Source organism: Eschrichtius robustus, chromosome 9, assembly GCF_028021215.1.
Source record: "Eschrichtius robustus isolate mEscRob2 chromosome 9, mEscRob2.pri, whole genome shotgun sequence".
Classification (NCBI taxonomy): Eukaryota; Metazoa; Chordata; class Mammalia; order Artiodactyla; family Eschrichtiidae; genus Eschrichtius; species Eschrichtius robustus.
Window position 1 is genome coordinate 15,581,492 of NC_090832.1, and position 24,774 is coordinate 15,606,265.

The window sequence follows — 24,774 nt, forward strand, 5'->3', positions numbered from 1 at the left end:
CCCGGCCCAGGCCTGGCCTGGCAGAGAGGCACATGGCACCGATTAGAGGCTTCACATCATTCTGCGTGCTCACAGAATCTTAATGGTGTCCAAGAGCTAGCTCAGAGCCTGGGAATAAATAAACAATGTTGAATGTAGCTACTCACATTGAACAGCTGACCTCTCTGGATCCCCATCTTCCTCCATCTTTTCTCCTAATTCTCACATGCCCATCCGTGACCTTGCCTTCTCTTCAGAGTGTCCATATATATTATATACACACACACATATATATATATATATATATATATATATATATATATATATATTTATAGAAGAAATAAAGGGTATATTGTACAGCGGAGGGAATATAGCTAATATTTCATAATAGCTACAACTAGAGTATAATCTTTAAAAATTGTTGTACACGTATAACTTATATAATACTGTAAATCAACTATACCTCAGTAAAAAGAATCTTAGTGAGATTTCCACTGAATAAAATAAGTGGATTCAGAGAACACAGGGCAGGGAGCCCCAGCCCAGCTCTCTGGTGGGGATCACCTTGCATCATTTCTCGGGATCTGATGGACGTGCCGTGGGGAATCTCAGTGACAGTGGCCGTGCTCATTTTTCTACTTCAGTAATGTTTCTTTATTCCCCCCCCTCCCGGGAGAATTAACAACCAGCAGGCTGGGGCGGTGGGCTGGGGTAGGGTGGGGTAAGTGAATCAGTGTTTGCTCTTGGGGAAAGATTCCTCAAAAGTAAGTTATTTAGAAAGTTTTAAGTAAAAGTTTCTGTCAGACCTGGCTGTAAGTCTTTAAAGCTATTGCTTCTTTTTAAATTCTATTTAATCTGGGAGATAACAAGGATGTGATAAGTGCTTCGAACAGGTCTTATTTTATAAGACCTCACTTATATTTATTCTCTGACTGCTATGAGAAGTCCAGAGACACAATAACATATGTGGGGCAGTTGTAATTTTAAAATGTGAGCTGCATCAGGAAAACCAATACCTATCTAGTTAGCGTGATTATTGCAGATAATCAACATAGATTTTCCGCTAATGGAGTGAGGTGGGAAATGCATTGTGGGACCTTCATTTTTGATGGTGGCAGAGGTGGGGCAAGGGTGACCCTGGAAGCATATCTTACATTGTGAGTTGATGCAGAGACCAGTGGCAAGCCATCGGGGAGCTCACAGATGAACCGAGAAATCGGTGTAGAAACAAGCCATTGGGTTAGGAAGAGGGTTATACTGTCTGCTGGCTCTGTTTGTTAAAACAGTGAATAGAGAGCTGCTACTTTCTCACAATTGACATTCTCCATAAACTTGAAGACAGAAACTTGAGAGATACAAGGAGACAATGAGATTTCAAATTGTGTAGAAAACAAAACTTACGAATGGCATCCATTTCAAGTATTGCTTGCTTGGCCTGAAAGAAAGAAGGTGTAGCTATAATTGCAATGACCTTTTTTTTTGTTTCTTCTTTAAACTACCAATCCTAACACCCTAATACAGGTCTTATCCCACCTGAATGAGTGGTTTTGGAAAAGCTTAAAAAAAACCAAACAACTCATTTCTTTTAGGCATTAACACATAGTTCAAGGGATTCCAACAGATGAGCGTCCTTGTGTGGAGCAGCGTATCATAAAATCTAGCTTCCTGCTACCCAGCCCTGGTCTACTGAATCCAGCCCTGATCTATGGAAACCAAAGGCTCACGGGACAGGGCCTAGGATCTACACCACCAGCCCTCCCCATATCACTGGGGCATTATAAGTCTTTTGAGCTGAATGCAAAATAGTTGCTGGACAGTTCCTCTCTCCTTCCAAATATTATGCGATTATCATCAGCTGACTCTCCCAGCACCCCTGTACCTACCGTCACTTGTGTGTGCCCTAAAATCTCCCAGAGGGGGAGAAAGAGCTTCGGTGTGGGAGAAGGACCCTGGAGGACTTGGTTTGTGATCCTGGCTCTAGCACTTAACTAGGCAGGTGCTCTCACATTCCTGCATGTGCTTCTTCCACCTTAAGATGGTAAGATAGGAGCGACCTTTCAAAGTTGCTACCAGGACCAAATGACAGGCACTCAACCCAAGTTAGTTACCATTTACTCCCACAGGCCCTGATGACCTTGACTCTTGCTCTCTCTGTATACAAACTTCTCCCCACCTCAACCCCCAGCTTCTGAACTTTATTGCTTTGAGGCTTCTTTTTGTGTAATTATTACCATATGTTATCAATGTTTAGGGAACAGTGAAAAGATAAGTTAATGGCCTTAACATGAATCATCTTGCCTGAGGATTCAAAGAAGAAAAAAATTAGGTAGGCTTTCTCGCCTCTTTCATGTCATTTTCATTTTTCAAGGTAGTGTAATGGAACCTACAAACATTATGCTAAAAATAACTTTAAAAATAATTTTACTAATACTTTGTCACAGTATGTGATGATATCACAGTAAAAATGTCTGGGCTAAGGGGCAACCAAAAAAAACAACAAAAAAACACAAAACGATGCAGTCAACCTTAATTTTGAGAAAACAAATGCTTAGATTTTTATGACGCTGATATTTTTATCATACATTCAGAGTTTGAGGTTAGTAGTTGAAGTTAATTTCAGACACAAACGTTAGCTCAATTTCCGTGAAGTGCATTGGCAGAACCATGCGAATATATAAAACGCAACAGTCTCTACCTGAACCTTATTCCCAACTAACCTGGATGAAATTTAGTTTATATACCACGTATATAGATGGACCATATGGCTAATTTCCAGAAAGTTTCTTGGTAGCTATAAACTTGACTTCGAGAACTCAGTATCTTTTTTTCTTGTCTTGACATTTAATTTCAAAAAAAGTCTATTGCCACATTTTTCCACTAGGGGTCAGCCAGAGACTATCACTGAATTAAAGGAATGGAAGGAGGTGACAAGGAACCTAACCTCTACAGCTGTGTTAACAGTAGAACGGTGGTACATTTTTTGATGTTTGTTCCCATTATGTAATCCTTTTATTTGACAGGAGTAAATATAGTTTGAAAGCTTTAAGAAAATAACTTAAGAAACAGTCTTGAGAAGAGAGAAAACTTCAACTTAGTAATAATCCTGCTTAAATAAAATAGAAAATTATCGTAAGCTCATAGTGGATAAAGTATATTAAGTAAGTGTGTTTTCATTTTCCCTAGGAATAATGTGGTCAAGATCAACTTTGGATCCGGGAAGAACTGGGTTTGAATCTGGGCTCAGTCGTATACTAGTTGCATAAACTTGGGCAGTTTACTTTCCGCCTCTGAGCCTCTGTTTTTATTTCTCTAGAATGGGGAGAATAAGCCCTTTCTCGTAAGGTGTTTTGCTAAGGGTGAAATAAGAATATAAAGTACTCAGCACAGTGGATGTGTGCTCAAGAAGCTGTAGCTAAAAAAAAATAGAATGTTTACATCTATTTACATCTAAAAGGGTCAGGAACTTGGACAAAAAAAAGTACAATTCTACTGTGACTCTATTAACCATTACCAAACATAAAGGGAAAACTGCTTGGAATACACACCCCTAGTGTGGGAGAAAGAGGAAGGTCTGTCAGCTAGTTTCATTTTGTAATGGCCAATAACTGCTTTTCAGAAGCCCTTTGGCAGTTTTGATTTTCCCAGGGACAGGTAAACGACAGGTGGGGCATATCAAAGACACACTGCCACTGCTCAGAAGGGCATTGCGAGTCACAAGGCCAGCAAACAAGTGACTAACTGTGAAGCAAATGCAGTCACCTCTCTGCATGAGCTACCTGACACCTCGGAACACCCTGATGAGATGAGACTCATGCTTAAGTCAAAGCACACACCTATGCACATTCATTTCCTGGGCACCGAATCACTGCTGATAGCCCCTGAGAACAAGCTTCAAATACTTTTCAAAAACTATGCAAAGAGCAAGTAGACTTTGCTTTCTCAGAAATCTCAGATCTCCTTATTTTCCACCCAGTTCTACTCTCATGAGCCTCATCCCATTTACTGCTCCACTTCGTTCCTCCTTGCCTGGGCACGGACAATTTCCCCACACGCGTGGACACCCATTCTCCACCCTTACCTTAGTTCCTCGCCACTTGACTTCTGATCACCCTTCCCTCCACTCCAGAACAGCAACACACAATCACAGCCACCCCCAGGGCCTCATCATCACCCAGAAGTGCCCTCCCTTCCCGCAGGACTCCAAAAGTCCCCTCTTCAATGACAGATCTCTGTATTTTCCATCTCTCCACCTTAACTCTTGCTGAACCAGTTCTCTGACTTATCCTTCAACCTGTGCCTATTTTCCCGGTTGGTTTCACTCTCCACTCAGCCTGGAAATCATGTTCAGTCACTGCAGGTCAGATGCTGCTTGGCGCTGTGTCTTCCCTTGCCCACTTAACCTTCACCCTCACCGCTCTGCCAGTCCTCAGCCTTGGGGAACCCACATGCGCCATGGCGCCTCAACACTAGTGTTGAAGTTGCTGAATCATCACACACATTCATGGTGGCCAGCTTCAGTGGGCCTAGGATCCTTTCACAGATTACTGTAGTCATCCCTGCTGACTCGCTAGCCTGTGTTCCTTATTTATTTATTTTTAGTTTTCGTGGTTTTTTTTTTAAGTTATTTATTTTTGGCTGAATTGGGTCTTCGTTGCTGCGCACGGGCTTTCTCTAGATGCGGCGAGTGGGGGCTACTCTTCGTTGCGGTGTGCAGGCTTCTCATTGCAGTGGCTTCTCTTTATGTGGAGTATGGGCTCTAGGCACGTGGGCTTCAGTAGTTGTGGCTCGTGGGCTCAGTAGTTGTGGCTCACAGGCTCTAGAGCGCAGGCTCAGTAGTTGTGGCGCACGGGCTTAGTTGCTCCGTGGCATGTGGGATCTTCCTGGACCAGGGATCGAGCCCGTGTCCCCTGCAATGGCAGGCGGATTCTTAGCCACTGTGCCACCAGGGAAGTCCCTAGCCTGTGTTCTTTAGCACGTGTTCTGAACCCCTCCACTTTCCCTCGGACATCCAGCCCCATCTTTGCTTCACTCACCCAGTAGATGCCGTTACCACCGACTTCAGTGAAGGCAAACACTTTAAGTTCCCTCAAGTCCACCTCAAAGTTTATCCTTTCTCATTTTTCTTCTCCCCCAGCTCAGGGAAGATGTTTCTGACCCTTTCCAAGACTAACCCCTATACCTACTGGTAAAGTGAATATAAATAGTGTAATGATTGTAGAAGAGGCGAATAGATTTATTACTTTTATTTGGAGCTGCACCAATTTTTTGGTTCCTAAGACCAATGGGATTACTTCTATTCTTTAAATGTTTTCAAAAGCCATATTGCAAACATATGGAGGCATGCATTAGCCGTTCTTGCATACTTTTTCAGTAAATAAGAAGTTTTGAGCTTCCAGCATCAAGTTCACACTCTAATGTTTTTATTAGACTATATTTACAGTACACGCCCCCATCCCCGAAATTTGGGGGTTAAGGATGATCGTATTCTGCCATCTCCCTGGGTCACATTCCAAGGGGTGTTCCACCTCTTATCTTTACTGTCTCCTGTTCCCTTTCCCTGTCCCCTTAGCCTACATGTGCACAATATTCTTCATGAGGGCAAAGCGTCTTGCTTTGATCTTACCTCCCCTCAAACTACCACCGTTTGTCTCTTCTGAACTTTGTTTAACAAAGAAGGCTACACCCAGTCTGTTCCTTATTTCTCCCTTTCTTGTCAACCCAGTGCCCTCTCTCCCTTATCTCTTAGTTGCCAAATCTAATATCTGCTTTTCTGTTTGAATCTGTCTTCATCTCTGCAGGCTTTGAGATGGTTACTCCACTCTTTCTCAGTGACATTCCTTCCTTTGTTACCACAATTTTCTCCTTCGGTTTTCTTACTGCCTCATTTGGCTGCTCTTCCTTTGGTTCTTCTGCAAATCCCCCAACCCTTGCTGGTCACTTAGATGTTGGGATTCCCGGGGGTCCATCTTTCCTGTACATGTTTGTGTGGGTCCTCCTATCAAATCTCGGGGCTTCGGTGACTGGCTGTGCGGAGAGACCTGCATCTCTCCCTGCAGCCGCCCCAGTACACGTGTCCCTGCTGTTCCCTCTTAGGCCCATCCAATCGGTCCCTCCCCTGGGCAGCCTGTCTTGGAACTCACACCACCATCCTCTTGGCCCAACTCCTGACTCATCCTTGACTTTTATTTCTCCCTCTCCTCATGCACGTGGTGGGCAAAATCCTGTTCCCTCTGCTTCCACGATGGGCTCTGCCTCTCCCCCCTCTCTTATGCTCACTGGCAGTGCCCCTCGTCTCTCTTCTAGGCCACTGTGGAAGCCGGCTAATTCTTCTCCTGCTGTCACTCACACGCCACCAGCTGAACCGTCACACTGTCCCCAAAGTTACACTCTCAGAGCACAGCGCGGACCATGCCACCCACTTCCTCCAAAGCCTTCAGTAGTTTCCCACCACGAAAACCCGGGGTCCTCAGTGTTTGTGTTCAAAGCCCTTCCAAGGCCGGATGACTGCTTTCCACTTTTCTAGTCTTACGTCCTACTCCATCTCCTGAGGACTCGACCTTTCTGTGCGGGCACACTCTGTGTGCTGTGAACACAGGGCCCCTGTTCACACCTCCTTGTTTTTTGTTTATGCTGTTCTCTCAGCTTGGTTTCCCTTTTTCTCTTCCCCCACTTAATAAAAAAATTCCTCATCCTTCAAGACTGAGGAAACAGGCATTTTCCTTCCTCTCCTCACTCTACTGTAAAATCGAACACTTTATTCTTCCACAATACTTGGCTTACACCTCTATTAATTCATCATATCATTTATATGACCAGCTCCCTGGTCTGCAAATTCCTTTACGGCTGAGTCTGGGTCTTGCTTCCCACAGAGCCTAAGCCAGCTTTATTCACCCTAGGTGCTTAGCACACCTTTGAATAATTCTCATAACTGCCTTTATTTTCTACTAGTTCTCTAGAAATTCCCTTACAGTCTTTTCCTTATTTTTCTTCTTTCAAGCCTCAAAAGGAACAACAACAACAAACCAAAAACTCTCCACCGAGTCTCCCTACATATGAATCTTTTCAGTACCAATGGCTGGTTCGGTTGATCCTTATGTAGCCTATCTCTCAACTGTCTTAATTTTGAAGATGCACATTTACTGCCGCCAGGCTGTCTTTCTGGGACTTGAATTCCTTTCAGTTTTACTGTTTGTTGCCCTCATGGTCTTACCTTAGCTGGAATCTTCGCCGCATGATTCTCCAGGATCAGCCTCTTCAGGTGCAGAACCCACAGGCGTTTGTCTTGCTGCGACTTCGCCTACCAGGAGGAGATGTGGACAGTCATGCAACCCCACCAGTCACAAGACGCAGACACTCCTAAGACCCTCTGACTGGATGGGACACACGTGGGGTGGCCAGAAAGCCCTGCAAAGGCCTCCGGGCATGACGCACAAGGGTGAGGAGTTGCGCGGGGAGGTGAGGGAGTGCTGGTACCTGAACGGTGTGCTGCAGCTTGGGGTTCTGGTAGTGGAAGACGCTGAAGCTGAGGGGCTCCTTCGGGATCACTTCCACCAGCATGAGGTTGCCGCACTGGAGGGGCGGGCAGAGAGGGGGAGGCAGGCTCGCAAGAGGATGGAACCAGCGCCCCCAGTCCTCGCCCGGGACCTCTATTCGGACCTACCAGGATGTGAGCTTTGTACGTAAACGTGTCGTCTCTCTTCTTGGTGATGAGAAGCAGCTTGTCAAAGAGGAAGAGCGTCCGCTCATTCTTGGCCCGCTGGAGGCGGAAGGTCCCCTCGAGAACTAGCTCCCCGTAGCTGGTCAGGTCTGGCCCCTTCCAGTTGGTGAGCAAACTCTGTATCTCCTGAAACAGTGAACGTTCCCTGTGATTAAACAGGAGCTGGGAAGGCAAGACGGCGAGGACACAGGGGCCCACTTGTTGAGCCTCAAGAATGATGTCTAAATACCTGCGACAGGGTCTAAGGGCCCTGCGTGGTGTCTGATGTGTCTGCTCTCCGTGACATAAATCTGCACTTACGGCTGGTGTCACTTAAGGGTTAACAGAAATGAATCCAGCTGTTAATTGACGAGTTGCCAATTACTTCTTTCCATCCCTCCATAATCCCTCTACTAAGGCAGTGGAATTGTCTTTCAAAAGCCAGGTAAAGAGGCTGCTGGTGTGTGGCCCTCTCAGCCATCCTTCTCATGATGTGCTCACCCCCATTCTCTGGACGAACACCTTCAGAGCTACGGACTTGAAAAACCTCTTTCCAGAAATTGAACTCACACCACATATAAGTAACGCATAATGAAAGCCTGAGGAAAATCACACAAGATACATCTTCTCAGAAATTTAGGGATATTAGTCCCATTCATCTGGGGAAAGGAAATGAATGTTTCTTCACCACTGTGTTTTTAATGGAACTTCATAAATAGAGATAGCATGACTTTGAAGTTTCTTTAGGATTTATTGTACATCCCTATCAACGTTTTTAAAGGAAGCTGATGTTGTTATTTTGGAAAAGTGAAAACATTCACAAACAGCACTTAATTAAGCAGCCCATAAAACCACCCAAAACTTCATTGGTTGAAGGTAGAAATGGATAGAAATGGAGGTAAGTCTGAGCCAGAGCCTGATTTAGTGGTGTCTTCAGACTGCTAGACAGACTCTTAAGCTATGAAAAACCAGTCATTTAGCCATTTCCGAATATCTAACAGACATTATGTCTGACGTTATGTCCACAAAACACTTGAATGGTGAAGTGTAAAACCTTTCTTACTGCTACACAAAGCAGATACGGCCTGGAAGATTAGAATGTCATCTTCCTTTGGACTTCCCTGGTGGTGCAGTGGTTAAGAATCTGCCTGCCAGTGCCAGGGACACGGGTTCGAGCCCTGGTCCGGGGAGATCCCACATGCCGCAGAGCAACTAAGCCCGTGTGCCACAACTACTGAGCCTGTGTTCCAGAGCCCACGAGCCACAACTACTGAGCCCATGTGCCACAGCTACTGAAGCCCACGTGCCTAGAGCCTGTGCTCCGCAACAAGAGAAGCCACCGCAATGAGAAGCCCGTGCACCGCAACGAAGGGTAGGCCCCGCTCGCTGCAACTAGAGAAAGCCCATGCGCAGCAACAAAGACCCAACGCAGCCAAAAATAAATGAATAAAAAAAATAAAAAGAATGTCATCTTCCTTTGATTTTTGATAGTCAGTTGCATCGTATCACACTCTGGCTGCCTATAGGTGAAACCTAGAGTTTTTTTTTTTTTTTTTTTTTTTTTTGGCTGCATTGGGTCTTCACTGCTGCGCACAGGCTTTCTCTAGTTGCGGCGAGCGGGGGATACTCTTCATTGCGGTGCACGGGCTTCTCATTGCGGTGGCTTCTCTTGTTGTGGAACACGGGCTCTAGGCGCGCGGGCTTCAGTAGTTGTGGCACGCGGGCTTAGCTGCTCCACGGCATGTGGGATCTTCCCAGACCAGGGCTCGAACCCGTGTCTCCTGCATTGGCAGGTGGATTCCTAACCACTGTGCCACCACAGAAGTCCCGAAACCTTGAGTTTCGTTTGGAGGTATGGCCTGAAGAGCGTAGCTCTTTTCCCTTCTGAGTCGGATGTAGGTGCTCTGCATAGCATGGAGTCACCCTGGGCTTTGCTTTTACTCCAGGGACAGCAAGGAGCTTAGGACTAGCCTCTGGGCCCACACGACCTTTTGTTTTTAAATAGTGCATCTTTTTTTTTTTTTTTTTTTTTTTTAAAGCAAGGCAATGCTTTTTTTTAAAAAATTTTTTATTTATTTATTTTTGGCTGTGTTGGGTCTTCGTTTCTGTGCGAGGGCTTTCTCTAGTTGCGGCAAGCGGGGGCCACTCTTCATCGCGGTGCGCGGGCCTCTCACTGTCGCGGCCTCTCTTGTTGCGGAGCACAGGCTCCAGACGCGCAGGCTCAGTAGTTGTGGCACACGGGCCCAGTTGCCCCTCGGCATGTGGGATCTTCCCAGACCTGGGCTCGAACCCGTGTCCCCTGCATTAGCAGGCAGATTCTCAACCACTGCGCCACCAGGGAAGCCCAATAGTGCATCTTTTGAGATGCCCAGGACATGATCGCCAACTTAGCATCTATCCGAAGTTCCCAGGAATTTAGGGCTCAAAATGTGGATAATGGAAGGGACCTTAGTAAACGTGTCTTATTTTAAAAGTGAGGAATCTAAAATGCAGTGCTGAAGTCTCCTCCCCAGTGAAACTGCCAAGGACCTGGTTCCAGACTTAGCTCTCCTTCCTCTGAGTCCCCTGTCTCATCACCACATGTTCGCCACCTCATGATTTTGCATGAACTAGTGAGAGAGGAACAGAGGCTTAAAACCCCTTTAAACAGTTTGGAGGGCTTCCCTGGTGGCGCAGTGGTTAAGAATCCGCCTGCCAATGCAGGGAACACGGGTTCGAGCCCTGGTCCAGGAGGATCCCACGTGCTGCGGAGCAACTAAGCCCGTGTGCCTCAACTACTGAGCCTGTGCTCTAGAGCCCGTGAGCCACAACTACTGAAGCCCACGTGCCTAGAGCCCGTGCTCCGCAACAAGAGAAGCCACCGCAACGAGAAGCCCGCGCACCACAACGAAGAGCAGCCCCCGCTCGTCGCAACTAGAGAAAGCCCGCGTGCAGCAACGAAGACCCAACACAGCCCAAAGTAAATAAATTTATAAAAACAAAAAACAAAAAGCAGTTTGGAGAGAGTTGCTTTCAGCAAGAATTGCTTATTGGTAATTAATACAAAATAAGGCCTTGGGAGACTCAAATTTCTAATTTGGGTCACGGAAGGGGCTACGAGCGAACTATTAGTTTGAACGTTACAATGTACCTGTCTCTTTAATAGCCAGTAAACAATGATTGGTATTATCGATGTCCTGATGTTTTCTCAAGGAGATCTATGATGAAGACCATGAATGATGTGCAACACTGAACCGCCTTAATATCTGATTTGGGAAATGATAACAAGTCATAGGGCCGCAGCCCCACCAGGCACTGCCATCCTGAGGCCTCACCTGTAACCGGACGGCGTGTTCATGCTTCCGCTTCATGTCGTTGATGTGCCAGGCTACTCGCTGCATCGTGTCTATAGCATCAAGCACCACATCGTAGCCTTCTGTGTCCTTGTCAAGGTGATTTTCTATTTCCTTTAAAAAAAACCAAAACACCCAACCCTAGTTATTTTCAAAATTTTTTTCTTATATACTCAATGAAACAAAAGGCACTTCTGTGATTAGTTTATCATTTTATTTTTGCTTATTTACACACTATCATCTTTCCTTAAGATTCTGAGATAGACAGCAACAGTCAGCTCTACCCACCACCAGAGCCTCCCATCAAGCCTCTTAGATAGCCTCAACCACCAGAGGGCAGACAACAGAAGCAAGAAAAACTACAATCCTGCAGCCTGTGGACCAAAAACCACAGTTACAGAAAGATAGAGAAGATGAAAAGGCAGAGGGCTATGTACCAGATGAAGGAACAAGAAAAAACCCCCAGAAAAACAACTAAATGAAGTGGAGATAGGCAACCTTCCAGAAAAAGAATTCAGAATAATGATAGTGAAGATGATCCAGGACCTCGGAATAAGAATGGAGGCAAAGATTGAGAAGATGCAAGAAATGATTAACAAAGACCTAGAAGAATTAAAGAACAAACAAACAGAGATGACCAATACAATAACTGAAATGAAAACTACACTAGAAGGAATCAATAGCAGAATAACTGAGGCAGAAGAACGGATAAGTGACCTGGAAGACAGAATGGTGGAATTCACTGCTGCAGAACAGACTAAAGAAAAAAGAATGAAAAGAAATGAAGACAGCCTAAGAGACCTCTGGGACAACATTAAACGCAACAACATTCGCATTATAGGGGTCCCAGAAGGAGAAGAGAGAGAGAAAGGACCCGAGAAAATATTTGAAGAGATTATAGTCGAAAACTTCCCTAACATGGGAAAGGAAATAGCCACCCAAGTCCAGGAAGCGCAGAGAGTCCCATACAGAATAAACCCAAGGAGAAACACGCCGAGACACATAGTAATCAAAGTGGCAAAAATTAAAGACAAAGAAAAATTATTGAAAGCAGCAAGGGAAAAACGACAAATAACATACAAGGGAACTCCCATAAGGGTAACAGCTGATTTCTCAGCAGAAACTCTGCAAGCCAGAAGGGAGTGGCATGATATACTTAAAGTGATGAAAGGGAAGAACCTACAACCAAGATTACTCTACCCGGCAAGGATCTCATTTAGATTTGATGGAGAAATCAAAAGCTTTACAGACAAGCAAAAGCTAAGAGAATTCAGCACCACCAAACCAGCTCTACAACAAATGCTAAAGGAACTTCTCTAAGTGGGAAACACAACAGAAGAAAAGGACCTAAAAAAAAAACCCAAAACAACTAAGAAAATGGTCATAGGAACATACATATCGATAATTACCTTAAACGTGAATGGATTAAATGCCCCAACCAAAAGACATAGACTGGCTGAATGGATACAAAAACAAGACCCATATATATGCTGTCTACAAGAGACCCACTTTAGACCTAGGGACACATACAGACTGAAAGTGAGGGGATGGAAAAAGATATTCCATGCAAATGGAAATCAAAAGAAAGCTGGAGTAGCTATACTCATATCAGATAAAATAGACTTTAAAATAAAGAATGTTACAAGAGACAAGGAAGGACACTACATAATGATCCAGGGATCAATCCAAGAAGAAGATATAACAATTATAAATATATATGCACCCAACATAGGAGCACCTCAATACATAAGGCAACTGCTAACAGCTATAAAAGAGGAAATCGACAGTAACACAGTAATAGTGGGGGACTTTAACACTTCACTTACACCAATGGACAGATCATCCAAAATGAAAATAAATAAGGAAACAGAAGCTTTAAATGACACAATAGACCAGATAGATTTAATTGATATATATAGGACATTCCATCCAAAAACAGCAGATTACACGTTCTTCTCAAGTGCGCACGGAACATTCTCCAGGATAGATCACATCTTGGGTCACAAATCAAGCCTCAGTAAATTTAAGAAAATTGAAATCATATCAAGCATCTTTTCTGACCACAACGCGATGAGATTAGAAATGAATTACAGGGAAAAAAACGTAAAAAAGACAAACACATGGAGGCTAAACAATACGTTACTAAATAACCAAGAGATCACTGAAGAAATCAAAGAGGAAATAAAAAAATACCTAGAGACAAATGACAATGAAAACACGACGACACAAAACCTATGGGATGCATCAAAAGCGGTTCTAAGAGGGAAGTTTATAGCTATACAAGCCTACCTAAAGAAACAAGAAAAATCTCAAGTAAACAATCTAACCTTACACCTAAAGAAACTAGAGAAAGAAGAACAAACAAAACCCAAAGTTAGCAGAAGGAAAGAAATCATAAAGATCAGAGCAGAAATAAATGAAATAGAAACAAAGAAAACAATAGCAAAGATCAATAAAACTAAAAGTTGGTTCTTTGAGAAGATAAACAAAATTGATAAGCCATTAGCCAGACTCATCAAGAAAAAGAGGGAGAGGACTCAAATCAATAAAATCAGAAATGAAAAAGGAGAAGTTACAACAGACACCGCAGAAATACAAAGCATCCTAAGAGACTACTACAAGCAACTTTATGCCAATAAAATGGACAACCTTGAAGAAATGGACAAATTCTTAGAAAGGTATAACCTTCCAAGACTGAATCAGGAAGAAACAGAAAATATGAACAGACCAATCACAAGTAATGAAATTGAAACTGTGATTAAAAATCTTCCAACAAAGAAAAGTCCAGGACCAGATGGCTTCACAGGTGAATTCTATCAAACATTTAGAGAAGAGCTAACACCCATCCTTCTCAAACTCTTCCAAAAAATTGCAGAGGAAGGAACACTCCCAAACTCATTCTATGAGGCCACCATCACCCTGATACCAAAACCAGACAAAGACACTACAAAAAAAGAAAATTACAGACCAATATCACTGATGAATATAGATGCAAAAATCCTCAACAAAATACTAGCAAACAGAATCCAACAACACATTAAAAGGATCATACACCACGATCAAGTGGGATTTATCCCAGGGATGCAAGGATTCTTCAATATACGCAAATCAATCAATGTGATACACCATATTAACAAATTGAAGAATAAAAACCATATGATCATCTCAATAGATGCAGAAAAAGCTTTTGACAAAATTCAACACCCATTTATGATAAAAACTCTCCAGAAAGTGGGCATAGAGGGAACCTACCTCAACATAATAAAGGCCATATATGACAAACCCACAGCAAACATCATTCTCAATGGTGAAAAACTGAAAGCATTTCCTCTAAGATCAGGAACGAGACAAGGATGTCCACTCTCACCACTATTATTCAACATAGTTCTGGAAGTCCTAGCCACGGCAATCAGAGAAGAAAAAGAAATAAAAGGAATACAAATTGGAAAAGAAGAAGTAAAACTGTCACTGTTTGCAGATGACATGATACTATACATAGAGAATCCTAAAACTGCCACCAGAAAACTGCTAGAGCTAATTAATGACTATGGTAAAGTTGCAGGATACAAAATTAATGCACAGAAATCTCTTGCATTCCTATACACTAATGATGAAAAATCTGAAAGGGAAATTAAGGAAACACTCCCATTTACCATTGCAACAAAAAGAATAAAATACCTAGGAATAAACCTACCTAGGGAGACAAAAGACCTGTATGCAGAAAACTATAAGACACTGATGAGAGAAATTAAAGATGATACCAACAGATGGAGAGATATACCATGTTCTTGGATTGGAAGAATCAACATTGTGAAAATGAGTATACTACTCAAAGCAATCTACAGATTCAATGCAATCCCTATCAAATTACCAATGGCATTTTTTACAGAGCTAGAACAAATCATCTTAAAATTTGTATGGAGACACAAAAGACCCCGAATAGCCAAAGCAGTCTTGAGGCAAAAAAATGGAGCTGGAGGAATCAGACTCCCTGACTTCAGACTATACTACAAAGCTACAGTAATCAAGACAATATGGTACTGGCACAAAAACAGAAACATAGATCAATGGAACAAGATAGAAAGCCCAGAGATTAACCCATGCACCTATGGTCAACTAATCTATGACAAAGGAGGCAAAGATATACAATGGAGAAAAGACAGTCTCTTCAATAAGTGGTGCTGGGAAAACTGGACAGCTACATGTAAAAGAATGAAATTAGAATACTCCCTAACACCATACACAAAAATAAACTCAAAATGGATTAGAGACCTAAATATAAGACTGGACACTATAAAACTCTTAGAGGAAAACATAGGAAGAACACTCTTTGACATAAATCACAGCAAGATCTTTTTTGATCCACCTCCTAGAGTAATGGAAATAAAAACAAAAATAAACAAGTGGGACCTAATGAAACTTCAAAGCTTTTGCACAGCAAAGGAAACCATAAACAAGACGAAAAGACAACCCTCAGAATGGGAGTAAATATTTGCAAATGAATCAACGGACAAAGGATTAATCTCCAAAATATATAATCAGCTCATTCAGCTCAATATCAAAGAAACAAACACCCCAATCCAAAAATGGGCAGAAGATCTAAATAGACATTTCTCCAAAGAAGACATACAGACGGCCACGAAGCACATGAAAAGCTGCTCAACATCACTAATTATTAGAGAAATGCAAATCAAAACTACAATGAGGTATCACCTCACTCCTGTTAGAATGGGCATCATCAGAAAATCTACAAACAACAAATGCTGGAGAGGGTGTGGAGGAAAGGGAACCCTCTTGCACTGTTGGTGGGAATGTAAATTGATACAGCCACTATGGAGAACAATATGGAGGTTCCTTAAAAAACTAAAAATAGAATTACCATATGACCCAGCAATCCCACTACTGGGCATATACCCAGAGAAAACCGTAATTCAAAAAGACACATGCACCCGAATGTTCATTGCAGCACTATTTACAATAGCCAGGTCATGGAAGCAACCTAAATGCCCATCAGCAGACGAATGGATAAAGAAGTTGTGGTACATATATACAATGGAATATTACTCAGCCATAAAAAGGAACGAAATTGAGTCATTTGTTGAGACGTGGATGGATCTAGAGACTGTCATACAGAGTGAAGTAAGTCAGAAAGAGAAAAACAAATATCGTATATTAATGCATGTATGTGGAACCTAGAAAAATGGTACAGATGAGCCAGTTTGCAGGGCAGAAGTTGAGACACAGATGTAGAGAATGGACATATGGACACCAAGGGGGGAAAACTGCGGTGAGGTGGGGATGGTGGTGTGCTGAATTGGGCGATTGGGATTGACATGTATACACTGATGTGTATAAAACTGATGCCTAATAAGAACCTGCAGTATAAAAAAACAAACAAAACAACTAATACTAAAAAAAAAAAAAAAAAAAGAAAAAAAAAAAAAAGATTCTGAGATAACTACCAGAAATACCCACAACAAAATGGTAAGATACGAATAAGAATGGAGCTAGGAAAAATAGAAGTCCATGAGAATTGCACAAGGAGGAATTTGAAAAGGAGGATGAAACAAAACAAGTATACAGGCCATTAAGTCTCACAGAGATATGAGAGTGATTGTAATAGATAAGAGAGTTGATATTATAGTTGATTTCTGAACTTCCTGGTGGCCAATGTAGTACAGTTCTCAGTAATATGGTTCTCACTCTTACTACATAGGAAACATAATTTTTTTTTTCTCCCAGAGGAAGCAAAACTAACACACAGGGTTTAATATGTAATGGCCTCAAAACAAAAAACAGTGAACATTATATTTAAAAAAATACCTATACAGCAAGACATTTAGTCTTGTAGTCATCATGTAGTCATCATGTAGTCAAGGCTTTAAAGCCTTTAAAGCCTTTCACTAGTTCATGAAATTCACTAAAGATAATCCTTCAGAGTGCTGAGAGATATCTCATGGTTCAAGTATTCACTCTCTGATGGTCAGAGGGATGTAACACCAGCACTTATCTGAGCCCTGGAGTTCCACAATCCCAGGGAGATGAGAAGGGGACACGATTATAATCTAATTCTTTTAAGTACATAAGACACATGTCCCTAGACTCCTATGAGTCTAAGGATAGGGACTATTGCATAGTTCCTTTAGTCCTTTATCTTCTCAACAGTGCCCACCAGAGAGCTGGGTGGTAAATAAATGCTTATTTAATTGAAGCTGTATCATCTTCAAAGAGCAACAATAAGTTTTAAGTATCTAAATTCCAATGTAAGTATCTAAAAGAGTAAGAAGATATTATAGTCAATTGGACTGTTCCTATGACACTTATCATGCAGAGATGTTAAGCTCAAGGGCGGAGGTTGAATCTTATGGTATAAATTATGAAGATTAGTTCCCTTGTTTTTAGTCACACTTTGTTTACTTTTACTGAATCCTCAAATTTTCCATCCAGCTAGAAACTGGAAAGGAATTTACATTTTCTTTCTGTACTCAGACTCAGCTGTTAGAAAGGTCCTATGAAACTGTATCACGAAACTAACAACTCCCAGGTAAGTTCAAGATCAAGAGAAAACTTTAAAAAAAAAATCATTTCTTCTTTTAGTCTGAGAGGCAATCCTGTTCATCGATAGACAGACTCAGAAGTACTGAGTGTGTTTCTGTGGGGATTTTCACGGGTGGCTACACAACTTTGAAGTGATGTGCATGATATAGAAGGAACACTCTAAACCAACTATAAAAGCAAAAATACTCCAGGCAATTAGTTTTAAATTAATCTAACCACTGTCCTTCCCTTTTATCTTCACTATCAGCTGTTATGAACTGAATGTTTGTGCCCTCCACAAATTCATATGTTGAAATCCTAACCTCTAATGTGCTGGTATTAGGAGGTAGGGCCTTTGGAGGTGGTTAGGCCATGAGGGTGGAGCCCTCGTGAATGGTGTAAGTGCCCTCATAAAAGAGACCCCAGAGAGCAGTCTTGCCTCTTTCCACCATGTGAGGAAATGAGGAGAAGAAGGCAGTGTGCAACCCAGAACTCAACCATGCTGCCCCTTGATCTTGGATTTCAGTCTCCAGAACTGTGAGAAATAAATGTTTGTTGTCTAAGCCACCCAGTCTATGGTATTTTGTTATAGCAGCATGAACTAAGACACCAGCTTTTAATTTAGAGGGTAAGGGCTGTTCTTCCTAGCAGTTAACTTTTTGTAAGAATCTTGACTTGTTATATCTGACATGCTTATGTAACGGAGGTCCGAGGCTTTTCTTTTGATTGACTTACTGTCTAGAAAGCCATAAATAGAGATTACTGGGACATACTAGTTTTAGATGCCATATTAGCAGAGTCCAGCAAAGATCTATCCTGGGAAAGCTAGTATTTTTTAAAGAATTATTTGGACACTGATTTAGTAAATTAATCCCACTAAATTTAGAGGTCATTAAAACCAATTGAACAGTTAAATTAATATCCCTGATGTGGCTTCACAGGATGCAAGATTCTCCCAAGATGAGCCAGGCAGGCAAAAAGACAAAGCTGAGAAATTTCTGGTAAAGCTGGATCATAAAGAGTTCTTAAAATTTTAAATGCATGTGAACTGAGCAACCTTGGGATGCTTATGCAAGTTAGAAACCTGGAATCATTTAAAAAGCGATACATGTAAATTGCAGACATGCTGATATATATAGGAGCTCTGGATTTAAATCTTTTTTAAAAAAGATTTTTAATGCAGTATTAAAAATAATAAAAAAAAAAATAATAGCTCATTTTTATTGACCGCCTGCGAGGCACCGCGAACGTGGGAAATTTACAGGATTTGAACCCGGGCAGTCTTGTCCCAGAGCCCTGCTCCCAACCTCTCTGCTATCCTGTCTTTCTCAAGTTGCAAAGGAAATCCTAATTATAGAATGAAATTACTTTCAAGAACACTATTTCCCATTTTTATCAGCTTCCTTAGAGGATAAGAAATGAGAATGTATGAGAGCTATGTCTACTTTTGTTTCTAAGGTCTCCTTGAGTTTTTTACAAATAATGGGAAATGATGTAAAGAAAACAGACCCCGAAGTGATGGGAAGCCCAGCTCGAAGATCACTCATTATGCTGCTCATCTGTCTTCTCCCCTTTCAGCCCCTTCTCGTTGCCCCTACACAAGCCAATCTATGACAAACAGCTCTCCCTCCCAACTGCCTACTGAATCCGGGCTCATGGAAATAAAATAAAACATAACAAAAAGATCTGTTGTTCATGAATGATAGCTCTCTGCCTGAAACTGTCACTCCTAAGCCCTATCACCATCAGAGCTAAAATGAATCTTTTTACTTGGCTGTTGTCAATGAGGTTGCAGGCCTAGAATATAAATATCTCTAATTCCTCAAAGCAGATTAGTCAGTTGTAAAGTATGAGTGTGGAAAATGTTTCCATATGTCCACAGCTTTTTCTGATTTTTTTTTTTCTCCTAAACTTAACATATACACACAAAATCCCCATCACCTAGAAAGTCCTTCAAGCGCAGGCAGAAACTTACATGCAAAAGGAGATGATACTTGAGAATCCGCTGAACTGGTTTCAAGAGATAGGACCCCAGAGGCAGTGAGTGTTTCAATGTTTCCTGACGTTCCCTGAAGAATTTGGCCAGCATCTTGTTCCTCATGCACTCTGTTAGCACAGCCACGGATCTGCAAGAAGAAGAAATGTTTTAAAATCTAAATTGTAACGCTTAACACGAGTATTCAAGTTTTAAATGCCGGAGTGTGCTGATACCTTAAAACAGGTAAGAGCTAGAGAAGCTAGAATGCTTCTGGGCAGGTTAAGAAAAGGTGTCCCTCTGGGTGGGTGAATTAGAAAAAGACACTATAAGAAGGTAGTAAAACATGGACACATGGCAGCTAAGCAGCAAGCTCCTTCCTCCAGGGAGATGCTGTCCTGCCAGGACACGGGGCTTTGCGAAGGGATTTAAATTGGAAGTTAGCCCCTAATTATGCCCCATCTGGGCATCTTTGTGCAGTGCTCAAATACACATCTGTATTCAGTTTTCAAGTTAGATTGCAAGGAGTGGGCACCTTTGTACTAAACAAAAGGAGTGCCTTCTTCCCAGTAGATCCAGCCCCGTGCCGGACATTTGCCACCACCTCTGCCGGTTGCCTTTAAATAAATGCACAAAGTGCGTGACATTATGTGCAGGTCTTTGGAGACCTCATCCCCCGAGGAACTTTCCTTTGAGAATCTCTGAACAGATCCTTCTTTCCACGCCAAGTGTCTCTCCTCGTTCTAAATTCAGCTTTTGAAACAGTTGGATAACCTTGGTCCTTAAGGAGCGTGCCTTACAGAGCATATTAGAAAAGTAGGTCGGAATTCTTCCTCCACCTCAGCTCCCCTAGAGGCAATAAGTACAGCCCCCAAACATCCTAGAGGGATGGTTGAAACAATGCTCATATCTTATACATAAAGCAAGCTGGTGGGCTTGTATAGTTGCGCATACACACGTAAATTAAAATCTTATGGTCTCATAACTTAGAAGGAAGCAGGTGGAAGTAATTTCAGCCCCTTTCTCCCCAAGTCAGTAATATGTTTTCAGAATTAATTTAGAAAACCAGAGCCAAACAACAAAATAAAACTCCTTGGAAGGAAGTGACATGGACGGAGGTCTCCTAATTAAGCGATCAGAATCCCTTTTGTGGCTGATTGCTTGGAGAAGTATCTGTTCAAATGGTTTTATTTTTCCCTTAAGATTTCAAAACTATTCTTCATCATGTAACCTAGGGACTTTTCTAAGGTTCTTTAGAGTCAGAATCTGCTGCCCACTGGCCTTCTAACCATCTGAAGTTTTGAGTTCTTGCCCAAGGATAAGACCTGTAAGAAATCCTGAGAGCACTGAACTCCGGATTCAGGCCACTGGGAGACATCCGAGGACAATGACCTGAGCGGGTCTGTGCTCCTCCCTGGGGACAAGAGGGAGGGCTTGTGCCTCTTCCCAGCAAAGTCACTGGGGCGTGACTGGTATGAAGAAAGACATCTGTCAAGGTGTGCAGGAGACATTTAATATCACCAGCCTGGATCCGAAGGGGAAAGACGCATTGTCAGATGGGCTGAAACACCTGGTGCTCATGGCTTGTGAAGACGGGGGTGGGAAATCTCGGGCCTCAGAGGGCAAACTGATGGGAGGCAAGGGGACAGGAAGAAATCTTTTTCTATGAATATGAAAACCACACAATTGGGCAAGAACCGGATGTGCCTGCTTCACTGAGAGGGCCTGGGGAGCAGTTCCCTGCTAACACGATTCTTTCCTTCTTCAAAGCCAGACCCAAGATAAAAAACACTTCCTCCTGGAAACTGTCCTGATTTCTCCTCGCTGGGACTTACTCCTCCTTTATCTCATGCATCTTTAGCTTCTATTACATATGACTGAGTTGGTTCTACATTGACTTGTATTCATTGATTTGATCTTTCCTTACTATTGCATTTGGTTCAGTTCTGACTCTCAAAACAATATAAACTGCTAGAAGGCAAGGGATATTCGTTCCGATTTCCTGCCAGTGTACACCAAGCTTGGACTTGTGCCCCATGAAGGACAGGCTCTCAGAAATGTCCTGCACGAATGACTGTGCCTATCCCCTGACCCTGAAGCAGTCTAGTTTATAAAAGCTGCCTTCATTTTGTGCCCTCTGTTCTTATTACTAAGTCAGAAAATTCTTCTTAACATAAACTTCCAAAATTGCAAATTCAGAAGATATTTCTTCAAATGACATGTTTATAATGAAATTTACACAGACATAATCCTGCAAACAAGCCCCTCTAGCATCTTAGATCCTGATAATTGGGTCCAGAATTTTGTTGATTCTTCAGAGTTGGAATGTTTTTTCCTTTCCCACAGGAGGAAGTTTTGTGGAGAAGTTGAGGGCTGATTCTTTGATTTCTCTGCCTTAGGGTGTGGTGCAACGCTGGCTTTTAGCATAAGGACCATAGCTTTAGTTGGGGCATCCTACAATTTCCTGATATCTTCAGGAGAGAGGTGGAAACAACACTGCTTAAGCGAAACTGTGTAAACTGTGGGTGGGTCTACAGATAAGGATATGGATAAATGTACTAATCTGCATGTGGGGTGTTGTTTTGTTTTGTTTTTAGGGAAACCTGAGAAAAGCATGCTTGATCCCCAACCAAATAAATCACCATAGCATGATATCCTGACCAATATTTAGAGGGGGAGATGAAAATCCTCCAGTGGAAAGTATTTTGCCATCAGTAAGCCTGAGCCTCTGGCTTCATGTCTTTTAATCCACACTGGCTTTCCAGGGCCACCCCCAAGCAGGAATGACCCACTTGTTCTTCCTGAACACAGTGACACAAGGGGCTCAGTCTACTGGCTTCTCTTCTAGGTGGACCCCACCACCCACTTTATCCTTAGGGACACGTCTCTACCAAGACTGGCTACAGAGTAGATAAAATCCCCCGAGCTCTCTTCCCAGTTCATCCCTAACATAACAACTCAAGTCCTGCTAGTCATGTGGGCAAACAGACAGTAGAAAGGTATATGGGGTGAGGGGAATCACAAAGCTTCAGAAACTTCACAAAGATGTAGTAGCATGAGGTTTGAGGCTGGACCAACTTTGGTTCAAATCCCAGCCAGATTTGGTCACTTCTCAGCTAGGTGACCCATGTAAAATCAATAAACCTGTTGGAGGCTCAGTGATTTCATCCACGCAGTGGGGATGGGGCAGGGACGATGATGAGCTAGCACTTGCTGAGGACCTGTCAGGGGCCAGGCACTGTGCTGTCAGTGTCTTCTCTGTTTTCTGCTTTTCTTTAACCCCTCAATAGCTCTAGATTCCTGGGAAAACTACATTCAACCACATTTTGTATTTACAGGATTGAGCGCAGTACTTAGAAATCAGTAAGTGCTCAATAAATGTCCTTTGCAGAAAAAAGAATTTCCTACAGCGTGAGCTGTGGTCTTAGGCCTGACTCCCTTACTGAAATGGTCGCCATATTGGCCAGAGGCTGCTCCCTAAACGGCCCTCTTGCCGACACCCCCAGTGTGAGCAAAACTGAAGCAATGATCCAGGTGGGATGATGAGTTCTCTTTTCTCACATAAGTTTACCATGTTCTTTCCTTTCTCTGAACTCCATAAAACTTATGTAGTTCCTAAAATTTATATGGCAAAAATATAACATATTTTATCCCCAGCTAGATTATATAAACTCATTAGCAGTGCATCCCATATTCTTTAAAACATGGCGCATATACAAAAGGGTTAATAGATAAGACTTCTAGCCCAACACAATTGGTTTACTTAGTTTTCCACTGAGGGAAACCTAACAATCTTTTTGGTCTCCTTTAAGGTCTTTCACAATTTTTCCCTGTGCTGGCTCTGCTAGGGAGTCCCTAAGCCTGAATGGATCAATATCTGGGTACCCCTGTGGTCCGTTCTCAGCATGTTTGCAGTTTTCCCACAGTACTCAGCGCAGCGCCAGGCACATAACGCCTACCGACCACATACACTGCACGGACTGACTTAAAACAATATGCAGATATTCCTGCACGTTCACAAGGCGTACCTCGGATAGTTAGTGCAATACTGGGTGTAAATGTGGAACTCTTCACTCTGCAAGGAAACAAAAGAAATTTTATGGGCAAAAGAAGCCGAGACAACAACAATCAATTACAAAGAAAAGATATATCACTCATACCTTTAAATTTGTTCCTGTAACCACACTGGCCTGTCTCCTGAGCCCCTGTGGCAATCATCCATGCCTTTTTATCTACCTTGGGTTATACCTAGAATCCACGTGCACTTGAACTCATCTGAGTCCATTAAACACTTATTGAGCATCCGCTGTGTTAGCTGAATCTGAAGGCAAATAGGAAGAGGAAGACAGTAGGGTTTCTGCCCCCAGATGCTCGTAGTCCTCTGGGGGATTTGCAGTGTGAGAGAGAAATATAGGTAGATAATTTAAATATCATGTGGTCAGAACATGTTGAAGGCATATGCAGGGCACAAGAAAGTCGCTGCACACTTTCAAGCCCTGTGTGTGCAGTTCTCTCCGCCCACTGTCTTTCCCACCTTTTTCATCGGATAGCTACTAGGCACCACTTGACATTGAACTGAGGCTTTATTTCCTCTAAGGGGACTTCCTGAGTCCTTGGGCCAAGCCCACTGCTCCTACCTGGGACCTCACAACACCCAATACCAGCCCATCTCGCAGCATTTGCCGAACGATAATGACATTTTCTGCATGTCTGTCTGTCTCCCACTCTACGCTGTGAGTTCCTGCAACAGGGGGCCCCACTGTGTTCATCTGGCACATAATGTCTGTTGAACTACTGAATTCTCATCTCTCCTATGAAGCTGAAAATTTTTTGAGAGCAGGATCCAAGTCTACTCACCTGTATGCGTCCAGCGTGGCAGCAATGCCTCAAATGCTTAAATATTTGGCTAACTAATGGGGGCTTCTTGCCTTTTGCTATGATCATATTCCAGGTTCCCTCATCAACAAATTCTAGACATAATATCATTTCACTTTTACAAAAAAAAAAAAAAAAAAAAAGGTCATGAAGAACCTAGGGGCAGGACGGGAATCAAGACGCAGACCAACTAGAGAATGGACTTGAGGACACGGGGAGGGGGAAGGGTAAGCTGGGACAAAGTGAGAGAGTGGCATGGACATATATACACTACCAAACGTAAAATAGGTAGCTAGTGGGAAGCAGCCACAAAGCACAGGGAGATCAGCTCAGTACTTTGTGTCCACCTAGAGGGGTGGGATAGGGAGGGTGGGAGGGAG

At 42.6% G+C, this 24,774-nt stretch overlaps 1 protein-coding gene across 3 annotated transcripts in view; it reads right to left on the minus strand.

Annotated features, from left to right (window-relative positions):
• PLEKHG1 (pleckstrin homology and RhoGEF domain containing G1) overlaps nucleotides 1-24,774 on the minus strand; it is a 169,654-nt gene that overhangs the window by 17,140 nt on the left and 127,740 nt on the right. For 2 of the 3 annotated variants that reach the window (XM_068550883.1, XM_068550881.1), the window contains 7 exons: nucleotides 23,548-23,594; nucleotides 19,520-19,670; nucleotides 10,990-11,121; nucleotides 7,640-7,822; nucleotides 7,453-7,548; nucleotides 7,190-7,276; nucleotides 1,381-1,414 (listed from right to left, as the gene is read on the minus strand). In XM_068550883.1, the coding sequence (XP_068406984.1) occupies nucleotides 1,381-1,414; nucleotides 7,190-7,276; nucleotides 7,453-7,548; nucleotides 7,640-7,822; nucleotides 10,990-11,121; nucleotides 19,520-19,670; nucleotides 23,548-23,594 (730 nt within the window). The remainder of the gene's footprint in view (nucleotides 1-1,380; nucleotides 1,415-7,189; nucleotides 7,277-7,452; nucleotides 7,549-7,639; nucleotides 7,823-10,989; nucleotides 11,122-19,519; nucleotides 19,671-23,547; nucleotides 23,595-24,774) is intronic. The other variant, XM_068550882.1, reaches the window with a different exon arrangement.